Source organism: Marmota flaviventris, chromosome 2 (assembly GCF_047511675.1).
Source record: "Marmota flaviventris isolate mMarFla1 chromosome 2, mMarFla1.hap1, whole genome shotgun sequence".
Lineage (NCBI taxonomy): Eukaryota > Metazoa > Chordata > Mammalia > Rodentia > Sciuridae > Marmota > Marmota flaviventris.
Window position 1 is genome coordinate 105,916,892 of NC_092499.1, and position 14,649 is coordinate 105,931,540.

The window sequence follows — 14,649 nt, forward strand, 5'->3', positions numbered from 1 at the left end:
ATCTGTAAAACATGAGACAATTCAAGCAATGGTCCCAATCCTTTTTCTAATTCTAACAAAACTTTACAGAGAGCGTTCTACTGTAAGATGTATACAGGAAGTCTGCTGATGAAGCAGTGACAGTCCACAGTTCACCAAGCTGGAAACCTCCAAATTCTAGTGTAGGACACAGTCCACCAGAATAGCCATTTTCCCAGCTCTGTTAGGCCCCAACAGTCTCAAAAACCCAATTCCCTTTCTGTCACTAGGTGGCGATCCTGTGTAATTAATAATGAGACAAAATGACTTTCAGCAAACTGCAAAAAAATGATTAATGAGGACTTTTAGGCATCAGGGGTGTCAACTCTCAGCCAAGGAGACTGGCCAACCTAGTGAAGAGGGATTATATACCTTCTTACACAGCAAACAAAACCCTTATGCCCACTGAGTTGGAATGAGCTCAGGCCAGCTTGTGAGAGTCTATTGTTTAAACTTTCAGGAATTTTGTGAAGTAGTTGTTAAACAAGGTCATTATTAAAAGTTAAATCATATGAACTTACAATAGAATATGTTGTATTAGAAGGGCAATAAATACTTATGACTCATCCCTTCCTAAATATTTTACTTCTCTCTATGCTCTTCAAGTTATTCATGTCTATGATTGATGTGTGCTAGAAATACCATATAATGGTGTGCGACTGCCTATCATTTCCCAACTCTGCTCAGTGGTAGCCATGCTGGGTAGCTTGAAGTTGGCCATGTGTTAGTATTTAACCACAGAGACTGGTAAATGTTACATCTCAGGCCCTTTTTATCCTGAGTTTCCATTGTTTGTCAGCAAACTACTGTTTTCATGGTATCCTTCCAATAACCCACATTCATTCTGGTCTAAAAATTGTTTGCCTACATTTGTACTAGCTATGCAGGATTTAGATAATTTTGACATCTCTGGTATTTTGTGATATTTGAATTTCTAATAAACCTCACAGGATTAAAAACTGTGCTATAAAAACAATTCTTTCATTGGGATAATGGGGGTTGCATCAAGAATTTCAGACTAATAATTTCAAACAATTATTAATCCTGTTGACATTTCAAATATAAAGGTTTATATATTTGTGTGTGTGCATATATATATATATATATATATATATATGCACACACGCATACATGTTAGTATATAGTTATAAAACTATATATCACTGAGCAAATGTTTCATTATATGTCATTTTTTGTACAACAAAATTTACTTTTCCTAGTACTTGAGCCATCATTTCAGAGCAATTTGTACACTTTCTACTCTTACCAATTAACATAAACACATGAAGGAGCAGAACTATAGCAGTTTTTTTTTTTTTTTTTTTTTTTTTGGTAGCAGGTTCTTTTTTTTCCTGAGGTGGCATTAGATCTCAAATATAATCACCTTACAATCCATAGGGTAAATAATGTTTCCTAGTGAAAGAAGCATATTACATCTGGTTTGCTTCATGAAAATTTGCACTATAAGTTACATGCTCTATTAGTGACTGGAGAAGACCAGGGAATGCCTTTGGGCCAAGATGTTAGGATGCCAGCTGACACAAGGTTTCTTGGACACTTGTCAAATCTCACAATAGGCCAAGGCCCACCAAAAAAACAAAACCTTAAATGATGTCAAATTTCTCCAAATTGAGGGCTACTTGTCTGCCCTGGTCATATTGCTCATTTCCCATGGGATGTGGGTTGTTATGGTTATTGGAGCTAAGTCCTAATTTAGTTGGAATAGTACAGAGCAAAAAAGAAGTTTGTGACTTTTATTTAAGTTGTCCAAATAGAGTTCTAGTGTCTAGTGACTGTTGCAATGTGACCAGACAACTCTGCTCTGCTGCTGGTCTGTGCCATAGACAGCAGCACAGACCAACAGACCAATATTCTTGTGGATGTGCTAGGGAAAAGGGCTCTCCCTGTCTTGGTTTCCTGTGGTTGCCCATTTCCCCCATTAAAGCAAGCAATGTCTTTTTTAAAAATTTATTTTTTAGTTATAGGTGGACACAATATCTTTATTTTATTTTTATGTGGTGCTGAGGATCAAACCCAGGGCCTCATGCATGGTAGGCGAGTGCTCTCTACCTCTGAGCCACAACCCAGCCCAAGGCAAGCAATGTCTAAAGCATAGACCTTCAGAGTCCAAAACTTATGTAGGCCAGAAATTTGGTGTTTTTGTTTTGTTTTTCCTCCTCCTGCTTTTTGGAGTGCTGGGCATAGAATCCAAGGCCTTGCACATGCTAAGCAAGTGCTCTACCAGAGCAAAATCTCCAGCCCTTGGGTTCTTGAGGACAAAGCCTCTAAGCCAGGGAATACCCACTTCTCAATTCTGACAGAATATTAAAATTTCCCCTTAAGACAGATGAATAATGATAATGAAACAAATGCAAAAGAATTTTCTGGCTTGGGTTGTTCCATAGTGGTAGAGCACATGCCCAGCATGTGTGAAATCCTGGGTTCAATTCACAGTATCTCAAAAAGCTGAAAACAAAACCAAATTCAAGTTGCATTGTGATTTACAGTATACAAAGCCTTTATTTATTTATTGACTTTAACTCAGGGGGACTGGGCCACTGAGCCACATCCCCAGCCCAATTTTGTTATTTTATTTAGAGACAGGGTCTCACTGAGTTGTTTAGTGCCTCGCTTTTGCTGAGACTAACTCTGAACTCATGATCCTCCTGCCTCAGCCTCCCAAGCCACTGGGATTATAGGTATGTGTGTCATGCCTGGCCTTTATTTACTCTTTAAGAGAACCCTGAGGAGTAAGTTTTTAAATTATTATCTTATTATTATTTCTACTGCATGTGAGCATACTAAGGCATAGGATGATTAAGTAACTAAATGACAAGCATCAGATACCACACAGAAGGCACATGGGAAGTTGGCTCTGTGTCTGAGTGCTTGCCTAGCATGCACAGGGTCCTGAGTTCAAGCACAACAAACAAACTAACACAAAACCTCAATAAATAATCTGATGAATGAAACAAAAAGGAAAAAAATGGGACCAGACTCATACCCAGTTCTTGCTATTATCCTTACTGTCTGCATTCCCCCATGCTATCCTTTGGGACCTTCCAAGAAGGTCCCAGGCTCCTATGAGAGTGCGCCTTGTCTCTGCCAGGGAGAGCTGGAATTAGGCTTTCAAATATCACCTCTTTGTTGTGCAAATGTGAAATATATGTCTTGAAATTCCAAGACGGAAAATAATGGCATTTTACTTCTGGCTCTTAAAATATGCTCTGTTCCAAAAGGTTGAATCTATAAACATTACTGGAAATGTGGGAATGGATGCCAGGAATTCCTGAACTCCATGTCTGCCTGGGCCAGGTTAAGTCTGCTGCTCCTATAGATTACTGGTTGAGAAATATTGCTATTGGATGCTAGTTGGAAATTTTTAGCACTTTGAAAATATGACTCCATTAGGAGAGTCTTGATGAGAGTCATACAGGCAGCATTTAAATATTTCTATTGACCCCAGCTTTGTGGTGTGGCCAGAAGCCCTAGCCTGAGCACTTACATTATTTTTCTGTTTCCCCAACTTGAGTTGGATCAATCTCTGGAGTATATGAAATTTACTGAAGTTGTCCTCTCATGAAACAGACCACAGGATTAAAAAGGGGAATAGACATTTCCAGTCTGAGTTTTAATGCTTCCAATAATGATTATGCACGTTAGGAGGAAAAGTTGCAAAGCATTCCTGAAAGTGTGCCTAAGAAGACAGGGCAAAGATGGAGGAGCAGGCTTTTACCTGGCTGTTGCCTCGCCTCTTCCCTTTTAGAATCAGAAAAAATCTTTAACCTGAATCAGACTTTTCAGAAGCTATGCTAAGGGATAATGATTCCCTCTGCATATATCTCAGTGTTTTTTGAAGAATGATGATAACAACAAAGACAACAATGGCTACATGTGAGTAAGTATTGCAATATAAGGGTACAGAATGCAGCTGGGATGGAAATTAATTTAGTGAAGTCTTCATGGTCTCTCCAAAAACAACTGACTGAACAACAACAACAAAAAAGATACTTTCCTGAATTAATCTTAGGTGTTAATTACATTATTTGATTTTATCCATATTACTTGATCAAAAAGAAGTGATTGCATATGCTAAATATGTACATTGAGGGAAGGAGAGAGGAAAGATAAACATAGGGTGTGAAAGCCCAGGAAAGAAAAACTATAGCAGTCTTATTTATGAATTGATAAATTCAAGATGACTGTTTAGAATTTTGATATAAATAGGAAAACTCATGTATCTGAGGGTAAAGGGACAAAGCTCAGGATACCAAACTTCCCATGTGCTCCAATAACCTCCCATGGAATAAATGTAATTAGTGTTTTCTTGGCAAAGAGTAGAAGCTGTTAAATTTAGGTAACCACAAGGCTCTTGAAATGCCATGTCTGCAGTCCCTGGCAACATCAGACACTCTTAATTTTCACATTTATATGTTTTAGAAAATAAATATTAAGACAGAACTCAGCCTTTGACCGAGTTCCTATTTTCTAAGGAATGTCTGCATGGCAGACTGAAGTGTATAAAGAGGAGGCTGGCTAGGATTCTTGTAGCTATTGGACTTAGCATGCTTAATAATAGAGTTTTCCACACAACAGTCAAGAAAATGGAAGTGCCTAGTGGATGAAGGTGTCCTCTCCGTCCAGCCTCTCATAGCCAGTCTCCAAGATAGCACTGCCTGTGCCTGGTCTTTAGGCCTGGAGGTGGTAAAGGGCAAGAGAAGACTAAAACAGGGAACCACACAGCCGAGGACTGGAAGGGAGCAGCCTCAGTTAAGACACAATGTTCCTAAATTGCCTACTTTTGGCTGACAGATGCTCCCAGCTGGCCCATATGCAAGCCTGTAACTTGCAAAGCAGGCTGAAAAGATGGTCTTATTTGCCAAAACCAAACCGAGTAGGAAGCTAGCAGGCAGAGCTAAGAGATCTGGTGCATTCTGTTGATTGCTTTTAATTCCCTGCCTACTTTGGGAAACCAAACTGGGTCTAGGAGAAATCGTGTGACTATTTTAATGATGTTCTCCATCTGAATAGTCTGGGTGTGGGTTATAGAGTGAAAAATCCCATCACCTTAATAGCATACTTGGAATGTACCTTTAAAGAGAACCTCCCCTGGCTTTATCAATCAGACAATAGTGCAGCACTGGCATTGCCTGGAAACTTGGTAGAAATGTAAATTCTTGGGCCCTACCCCAGACCTATAGATATAGCCCCCTGGAAGTAGGCTGATAAACCTTCCAGGTGATTCTGATCAACAGAATTTGAGAACTACTGCTTTAGATTAATCCAGTCAGGTAAAACCTGGCCATTAGAACTGGTAGGATAGCTACTTACCAAGGACTGGGGGAAAGGAAGTGAAGAAAAAGAGAGAGTGTATATGGGCAAGAGAGTGCACACACTAGTGAAGGTTGGTGTTCACTCTCCTGATGGTCATCCTAGTGGGGATTAAACACAGGGGCACTCTGCCACTGAGCTACATTCCCAGCCCATGCCCCCTCCACCACCACAACATTTTTGAGACAGAGTATTGTTAAGTTCCTGAGGCTGGACTTGAACTTGCAGTCTTCCAGTCTCACCCTCCTAAATTACTGGAATTACAGACATATAACCCCATGCCTGGCCCTGATGGCCATCTTTATGATCTAACTAAAGTGTTTTCCAAACTGTGACCCAAATGGGGTAATGATGTAAGACTTGCTAGGGGAAAAGGAATGCCGTGAGAGAACATGGTAAAGTTTCTACCAACTTTGTGATCTTTAGGAGGAAGTATCCAAATCAGGAAAAATATCTAACAGTGGTGGGTGAAGGAAGGAGTTATTGTTTCTGTCCCAGCACAGGTCTGTTTTGTACACAAGTCTCCTAATCATTTAAAACTTCTTCATTGTTTTATCTAGAGACATGGAAAGAGCAAAAAGTGGAGTGGGCATGAGGGAGGGGAAGAGTAAGAAGGTGGGCTGAAGCAGGCCATTTACTGAACTCAACCTTGCAGAGGAAGATTCCTGAAAGTCACTTCTCCAACTAACATGAGATAATGGTTATCTCATCATCCTCAAGCTACAGTTGACTGAGTAGTCTCCCACCTGCTAAGTAACATGCTAAGTATTTTGTGTGTATACTTTTACCACCCTGTAAGCTTGATGGTATTACATCAATGTACACAGTTCAAAGAGGTAAAGTAGCAGGTCCAATGTTAGAAAGGAAATAGATGCTAAAATAGTATTCTCTTCCAGGTCTCACTTCCCCCTTCTTTGTCATTTGACAATATTGCTTACAACATTCTATGTGGTGATTTCCACACTCCCTGTGCCTAGGTGTTAAGGTATTCCCTGTATCTCAGGGAAGTTCACCCTTGAGCACCTAGAATGTAGCTGGCACCAGAGTCTAGTGTTCCCTCACTAGTTTTTCAGCTGGACCTAGTCCTATCCCCCAGGTCATGTCTATTCTCATTTTTACACCGTCAGTCCTTTGAATGTCTACAAGAGTTCTAGGAATCCTTGCCTCCTTAGGCTGAAGAGCCTGGGTTCCTTTCACTGCTCTTCATTTTCTTTCTAGGAAGGCAGAGAGGCTCTCATGCTGAGGCCATGAAGAGCAGTAGTCTTAAACATCCACATCTCATAGGACACTGGGATGCTATTCTTAATGTTGCTAAGACTCTAAGCAATTATGTTTATGCAACTGTAGGCACAGATGGAAGTAAAAAAAATCCCATTATTCCTCAATTGTGTCAGACTGAAAAAAAGGTTATAAAGTAATGGAATTTCAGGGCTGACAGGACCTGTCTTTTGCTGTTTCTAAGATAAGCTGTCTCTACAGAATGAAATGCATTGTGAGCTATCAACTTGGCTGCATATTTAGAAATGTCAGCCAAAGCTCCAAAGCCTTGGGTCATGAATTACAGCATTTGGGTGGAAAACTGAACTTTAGACTTGTACATTGACAGCTTAGAGAAGTCTCTGAACCCTTGGCATAATCAATGGAGATAGAGCTTGCCAGCTTCACATTATAAGAGATGGCAATCTTACCCGGCAGCACCCTGGTCCGGGACCTTGAGGAAATCCAGGCTCTCGGGTGTCTGTGACACTCGGTCAGAGCCTGTGGACTGTTGCCGTGGCAAGGGTGGGCGGACCATGGAGGTATACAGGCTTTTCTGATTGGACCTCTGGTTTCCAGGAATGTGGGGATGTGGCACAAACTGGTTTTTGATGATGCCATTCTGATGGTATCCTACAGGAAAAGAGAAAAAAACAAAGCTTAATTTTTTTCAATTCTTTCCCAAAAGGCTTTCCAAAAAATTACTTTCAGCTACTAGTGAATGGCAAGTGAATTAACATATCAGTTTTCCTATGGAGAGTACTATTGCTAAAATACTGCATTTAGATCTAATAATCTAACTTTTTTTCCCCTCAGCTTTACTGAGTTCTGATCAACAAATAAAATTGTATAACTTAAGGTATAACAAGGTGAAAGAGCTAATAATAATACAGAGTAAACTGCCCAGGAAGCACCTGGAAAACTCAGCACATGCTTGTCAAATTTGACAATAGAATCCCCAGATGGTCAGGGTTTCGAAGCCCATGGTCAAGGAAGGCTTGTAGCTAGCTGGCAGGCATGTCCTTGGGCTAAGAAAATTATGAGGCTATGACTCAAGAGGGCAGGCCAACAGATGTTTAAACAGCTGGACATCCTTTTTCAAGGGGTCCATCTTATGTGTCTTTGGCAAGAACCTGCTGTGTGCAGTGGAGAGAGTACCCCACACAGACAAGAGAAATGTGACCACCCAGTTGGATCAATCCAGGCAGAGCAATCTCTCTTAGTCAAATATCAATTTCTAGTAAAGATCACACAAATTGCATTCGCCAGTAAGTAATAGATGTATTATAGTGAAAGCTCAAAATCATAGGTCTTGGCTGAAAGGGGCATTATCATTCCATGCCTTCTATGAGAAAGTCCTTTATGTCTTCTACATGACAGATCTGGGCAGGGTGAAGAACAAGACTCCCCAAGGCCCACTTGAGTAGGCTGTACCATAATACCTCTTTTGACCACATTGAGAGAACTCTTTGGAGTCAGTGGAATGACCCTTCATTTATAAAGGTTCTGGCTCTTAGTACTATGTTGATCTTAAGCTAGATAACTGTCTTTCCGAGTATCAGTTTCTTCATTAGAGAGCCGGGCACACATTTGTAATCCCAGAATCTTGGGAGGCTGAAGCAGGAGGATTGCAAGTTTGAGACCAGCCTCAGCAACTTAGTGAGGCCCTAAACAACTTAGCAAGACCTGTCTCAAAATAAAAAATAAAAAGGGCTGGGGATGTGGCTCAGTGGTTAACTGCCCCTGGGTTCAATCCCTGGTGCCAAAAAATAAAAAATAAAAACCAAAACAACAACAACAAACAACCAAGAAGACTAGGGCAGAATCCACTTGATTACTTCTAGCTATGACATGCATTTCTGTTCATCTTTATATTCTTCTTATTGCAAAGTGGAAAGGTGTGATATTTTCCTCCCCAGTAATACTAGAGTTCCTACTTTGAATAACAGTTCTCTAGGTTGGAACTTTAAAGAACATAGTTCTCTATCCAGCCATCTCTCTTGCCATATCCTCCCATCTCTCAGGCTGGATCAGAACCAGACCTCTAGAGGCAAACGATCTTCTTCCCTCTTCACCTTACCCAGTGAATGGGATTTGAATGGGCTCCCCATGGTATCTGAGGATGGGGAGGAAGGCCCCATTTACTGCTAAAGTACCAAGGAAAGCAAAGGGGCATGTCAGAGGGGGATGTGCCCCAGGACAGTGACCCTCAAAGTGGGTCCAGAGACAGACAGCTTTATATGTAGCTCAAAACCCACTTGCTCACATAAATTCAGGAACTAAGAATAACATGAAGAGGGGCTGGGGTTATGGCTTAACGGTAGAGAGCTCGCCTCGCACATGCAAGGTCCTGGGTTTGATCCTCAGCACCACATAAGAATAAATAAATAAATAAAAGTTATTGGTACAACTACAAAAAAATAAATATTAAAAAAAGAATAACATGTAGAAACATCCATAGCAACTTAACACACATATCTTAAGTCTGCTGAATCTAAGAACAAAAAATTTGCCTTATATTTTTATGCTTTTATAATTACTTTAGTCTACAAATACATTTTTATTATGTCTTATAAAAGTATGGTTTGTAATGAACTGGAATTAAAAAAAAAAAAAAAACCTAAAAATTAAAAATCTTGTTTTTTCACTTTCACAGACAGTTTGAAAAATGGTGACCTAATGAATTTAGGTTCAATGACTCATTAGACTTAGAGAGGTTGGGAACCATGCTTAAAGTCAAATGCACTGTGGCCTGATTTAGCCTGAAAGACTACTTTGGCCAAACTAACTGAGGCAAAGGAGCTTTCCAGGTCCAGACTACAATGCTACACTGGAGCCACTGCATAAGTAACACTGTAATATTAACATTGCTTCTCTCAGGTTTCTTCCAGCTTGGTTTTTCCTCCAATATAAAAGAGAGCAGGAGCAGCAGCTGGGCTGAAGCAGGATAGAGACTCTAAAAGAGAACTGGTTTCTCATTTGCCAGGCCCCAGTATCCTTAGCTCAGAGTAACACTGTGAGACTTCAGAACAGGAGACTAAAGAACTGCCTTGTAATGCCAATTGGGAACGTCATTATAAATAGGATTCTCTTCTCTGGGATGATTTGCCGAATGTGGCCCTAAAATGACCTTTTCAGGTTTAGAATCCTAAATTAATATCAAACCCCTGGGAATACGTTTTTATGAAGTGAACTTTGTGAGGGAAGAAGAGACATATTGTGAATTTTCAAAGTGCTATTCAAGGCGGTAGGGAAGTGGCTCAATAGCAGAGCGCTTGCCTAACTAATATGAAGCACCAGGTTCCATCCTCAACGCTGTAAAGAAAAAGAAGGAAGGAAGAAAGAAAGTGCCTCAAATACAAAGTAGATTTGTATGGGGCAAAAACTCTTAAGTTTATCTCTTAAGGTTTGGAGTTTATTGATCTGCAAATTGTATTTTTATTTAAAAAAATAATAAATATGAAATAAGGGCCCAAAAGTTTATATTTATATTATAAATATAACGGGCTGAGGATATAGTTCAGTTGGTAGAGTGCTTGCCTTGCATGCACAAGGCTGTGGGTTCTAATCCCTAGCACCACAAAAAAAAAAAAAAACAACTTTTGTAACTCTCCCAGATATTATTTTATTTTTGGGAACAGGTCTCCTGGATTCTAAGAATAGATTTTTTTTCTCTCTCTCTCATTAAAGAAGCTATTAACTTATTGTAAAACATCATAGTGGGTAGTAGCCGTGGAATGATACCACACAAACTCCTTTCCCCTAAAGGTAGCATCCTATATCTTAAAACTGACAACACTGTGGTTATCATATACAGCAACTGTTCTCTCTCTCTCTCTCTCTGCTGTAGGAATTCTTCCAAAGGGAGCAATGTGCTAGCTAATGACATCCAGATTGTCTAATCTACCAGTTCATATGTGCATTTATTTGCTAATGGGTTTCTTCCCAAGCAAATGTAATGTTATGAGTTCAAATTTAGTGGTCCCAGTCTATGGTGCATGCTTGGCTTACCTGGGGGAGGAGGGGCGGCTCTCATTGGGTAGTTGGCATTCTGAGTCCCACTGGAATACCCTCTGCTTTGGATGGTGTTCCTTCTGGTAGGACCTGATATAAACAAGAAACACAATATCAAAATCAGTACTACTGTTTGGTTTTATGGCTCTGGATGGTTCTTTGCTAATGGAAAACATTTGAGAAATTTGGAATGCAGGTCTCAGATTTGCAGGAGACTGGCTGCAGTGGAGAAGGGAGATGTGATAGAAGTCCTACGCTGGTTGCCACTGGAAAGGAAGGGGCTGCAGGGTATCTTTATAGAGGTACAGTTTTTAAATGTTAGAGACAATGATTTTTCTTTTTTTTTTTTTATTTTTTTTAATTTTTTATTGTTGGCTGTTCAAAACATTACATAGTACTTGATATATCATATTTCACAATTTGATTCAAGTGGGTTATGAGCTCCCATTTTTACCCCATATACAGATTGCAGAATCACATCAGTTACACATCCATTGATTTACATATTGCCATACTAGTGTCTGTTGTATTCTGCTGCCTTTCCTATCCTCTACTATCCCCCCTCCCCTCCCCTCCCCTCCCCTCTTCTCTCTCTGCCCCCTCTACTGACATTCGTTTGTCCCCCTTGTATTATTTTTCCCCTTCCCCTCACTTCCTCTTGTATGTACTTTTATGCCAAATGTCTTCTTTGATATAAGGAAAGTAACTAAGAACAGAGTAGGGTCGAAGAGCATGAGAAGAAGATTAACATTAAACAGGGATGAGAGGTGGGAGGGAAAGGGAGAGAGAAGGGAAAATGCATGGAAATGGAAGGAGACAATGATTTTTCAAAGAGAGACTGATACGCTCATAAACGTGTTTCTATTTTGTAGACTTTCAAAAGAGACAGAAGGATATATCAATGTTTGCACATGTTCTCAACACTTCATGGAAGCTCTACATGTGAGCACTGCCCTGTATTGTCATTGGCAAGAAATACATCACAGCACTAACTGCATGCAAGAGCTTGTGTTCCAGTCTTCCAACTACACACAGAGACCATGATGGATAGGAGCAGACTTGATACCTGGACACAGACATGAAGACCAAGGAATTAGAAAACAAGCTGGCGCTGATGCGAATCATTTTAGGCCAGAGTTAGGGCTGGGACAGCAGGGCCAGATGGAATCTGTGATGGAATAAGTTCTCATCTTGGACATGTAGGAGAGTAGGAAGAGAGATGAAGAGGTAATTTCTTGTAAAGAGAAGAGCTGAAGAACAGAATGGTATGAAGTGATAATGTGCATGGAAAATAAAGGATGAAGTGGCGTGGAGTGGGGATTCCTTCCCAACACCTAGACCACTTCTACCTCAGCCCTAGAGAGATGAAGCAGTACTAGACAGCGCACTGCTATGGGGCCTACTGAACATCTTGCTCACACACATCCTGCTGCTTATTTGCAGCCCGGCATGGCTCTGCACTGTCCTCTAGGGTCCAGGCTTGCTAGGCCTCTGTATTCCACCTGGCTTTGGTCAATGGGAGGCACTGGCCGGAGACTGGAATGCTGAGGAAGGAGGGGCTGGATGTTGGGTCTGCCTGCTCCTGTCTGCATCCAACCCTGGTAGCTACTGGAGAGAAAGTAGCTCAACAATTCGTTCACTCTGTCATTTCAGACTTAGAGGCAACAATGGTTTCTCACTGTTTCTTTTCCCTGGGTCCCTACTTTGTTCCCTTAACCCCACTCTCATCCTTTTATTTAAACTTCTCTGCAACATCCCACCGAAATGTGTTTTCTGAAAGTAGTTAAGTGATATACAGACACACACCAACATTTTCCAAGTGGCCATATATACTTTAAGCTAGTATGTTTCTGCATTGTATTAACATGTCAGAGTATGTGCCAATGCATATGTACCTTTGTAGATGAACTTGATAAAGTTTTATGTATGATACCCTCTTCACTGACTATAAGCATAGGCTCAATTTTAGAAAAATACATACATATGTGAATGCATGGCATCTATGATTATCCTTTGCTGTGCCCTGTAAATTTATAAATATCAATTATAAATGGAACAAGAACCAAAGGCCAGTGAAGGAGTTAGACTTGAGGTTGAGGTAGTGCATGTATGTGTGCATATGTGTCTTCTAATGAAGCGCTTCTAAGTGAACATAGAGATCTTTGCTTTGACTTATAGCAGCATAGGGAAATCATGCAAGGAGTAGGTAAATGTGTTTGATTTCTTTTAAACTGGCATCAAGAATAATATTGGTATTGTCAAAAAGATTTGACTGGAAAGGGCTAGGAAGTTTGAAGCCAACAAACTGTTTTAAATACAGTTAATAGTGTAATGCCAGGTGTATTACACAGAAGAACTAAATCATTCAGAAAGTTTCAGCCTGTTTGTTTCCTTGATGTTGATTTAGTTTGAAATGTCCTGTCTGATGAAAACCCTGCCACAGGAAGTGTTAGATGCACCAATTTAGCCCCAGACCAGTGCATTCACCAGCAGCCCTGGGAAGAGGCACTGATGTAGAAAAGTCTTTCTGCTGCCAAGGGGTCCACAGGACACTTACGGGAGTTCTTTGGCAGCCCTGGTCCGATGCTGACCTGCAGCACTTTGTTGCTGGGCTTGAGGATGGCCAGGTCACCGAAGCCTTGGTGGAATTGCACTTGCCGGGAGCCTCCTGCGCTCCAGGGACCCCAGTTCTCCTTCTTCAACTTCAATTCAAGACTGTAACAAATACATTTGTTGGGATTAACAAATCGGAATTAACCAGTGAGAAAATGGTACTCATAGACCCAGCATGGAATTCTGCTGTTAGGAAAGCATGTTATAAAAATGCAGCAAGACCAGACAACCTAGTGAGGGATGGGCACAGTACCCAGGATGTAGCACAACTACAGGTGACCACTGAACTAGAAGCAGAAGCTTTGGGACCTGGCACCTGTGAGAAACCAGTTGGTGAGGGAGATACCATATAAATACGACAATGTCACCTTGGCAGATAGTCTCAGGAGCTACTGCTTGGGGGACAGGAGGAAGGTGACAATTTCTAGGCCACACCTGCTATGCTACATCATTTTGCTTCTAGCTGATTTCCCTGGGTCTGCGTATGTGCAGGACCGAGAGATAGATGCCAGACACAGATGAAGGTTCCATAGCATAGAATGTGGTTACTATTTCATTAAATTCTATTCTCCCACCAGTATTTCCTACCCAGACAAGGGGAAAAGACAAACACTAGCCAACAAAATCTAAACACCCCAGGCAGTTTTAATTTTCCCATGCTTCCCATGTCTACATCATGCAATCCATATTTGTATTTTTTTCTCATGTTTTCAGAAAGAAAAATAATTTCTAGTAGTTGCCTACTTGGCATTAAGGCTTTATATTTCCACGGATTCAAGTGTCCTCGCTCTTGTGAGTAGGAAGAGCTGAAGGATATTTCCATGTTATAGACGGGGAAGTTGAAGAAGAAAAACTAAGTAACTCTCAGTCAGCACATGTGAGATTAGAAGCTCACAGTATGCCAGTATCTGGTCCATAAGACCATGTTAACCAAAACAAATGAGGTGAGCCAGGACACAAGACATTAACCATCCACAGTCCCTAAATTCCTGTTCCCATCAATATATTTTATTATCATTAATTGGGGAAATTTAAGCCCTTATCCCAATCACCTTTGTCTGCTTCCAGAGTGACTCTAGTGCTTGCTCTGCTGAATTAAACAAAACAAAACAAAAACAAAACAAAAAAAACTCTTTGATGGATGCCACTTAAAAATCTGCCAGTCCCTACCTCATTTGGGTGATCATTATCTAAATGACAAAATATACCATTGTATAAAGTCATTATTTCACAGAAGTACAAAAATGACCTTTGCCAAGCTGTGATAACCACCCAGAGTATCTTTAGTAGGCTCTAAGATTCCACAGGGAAATGGAAGCACCCACAGTGGGATTTGCTAAAGCTATAGGACCCAGACCCTATGCCACAAGCCCACAGGCCTCCCCTCCCCTCAGTTGGTCCCCAGAAGTGGGACCA

The 14,649-nt window shown here is 40.7% G+C and overlaps 1 protein-coding gene across 1 annotated transcript in view; it reads right to left on the reverse strand.

The window, feature by feature from the left end:
- The window catches only part of Myo1e (myosin IE), a 190,772-nt gene that overhangs the window by 11,300 nt on the left and 164,823 nt on the right, over nucleotides 1–14,649 (reverse strand). The window contains exons 24-26 of the mRNA XM_027926182.2: nucleotides 13,178–13,335; nucleotides 10,618–10,710; nucleotides 7,038–7,239 (exon numbers count right to left, since the gene is read on the reverse strand). Coding sequence (XP_027781983.1) covers nucleotides 7,038–7,239; nucleotides 10,618–10,710; nucleotides 13,178–13,335 — 453 coding nt within the window. The remainder of the gene's footprint in view (nucleotides 1–7,037; nucleotides 7,240–10,617; nucleotides 10,711–13,177; nucleotides 13,336–14,649) is intronic.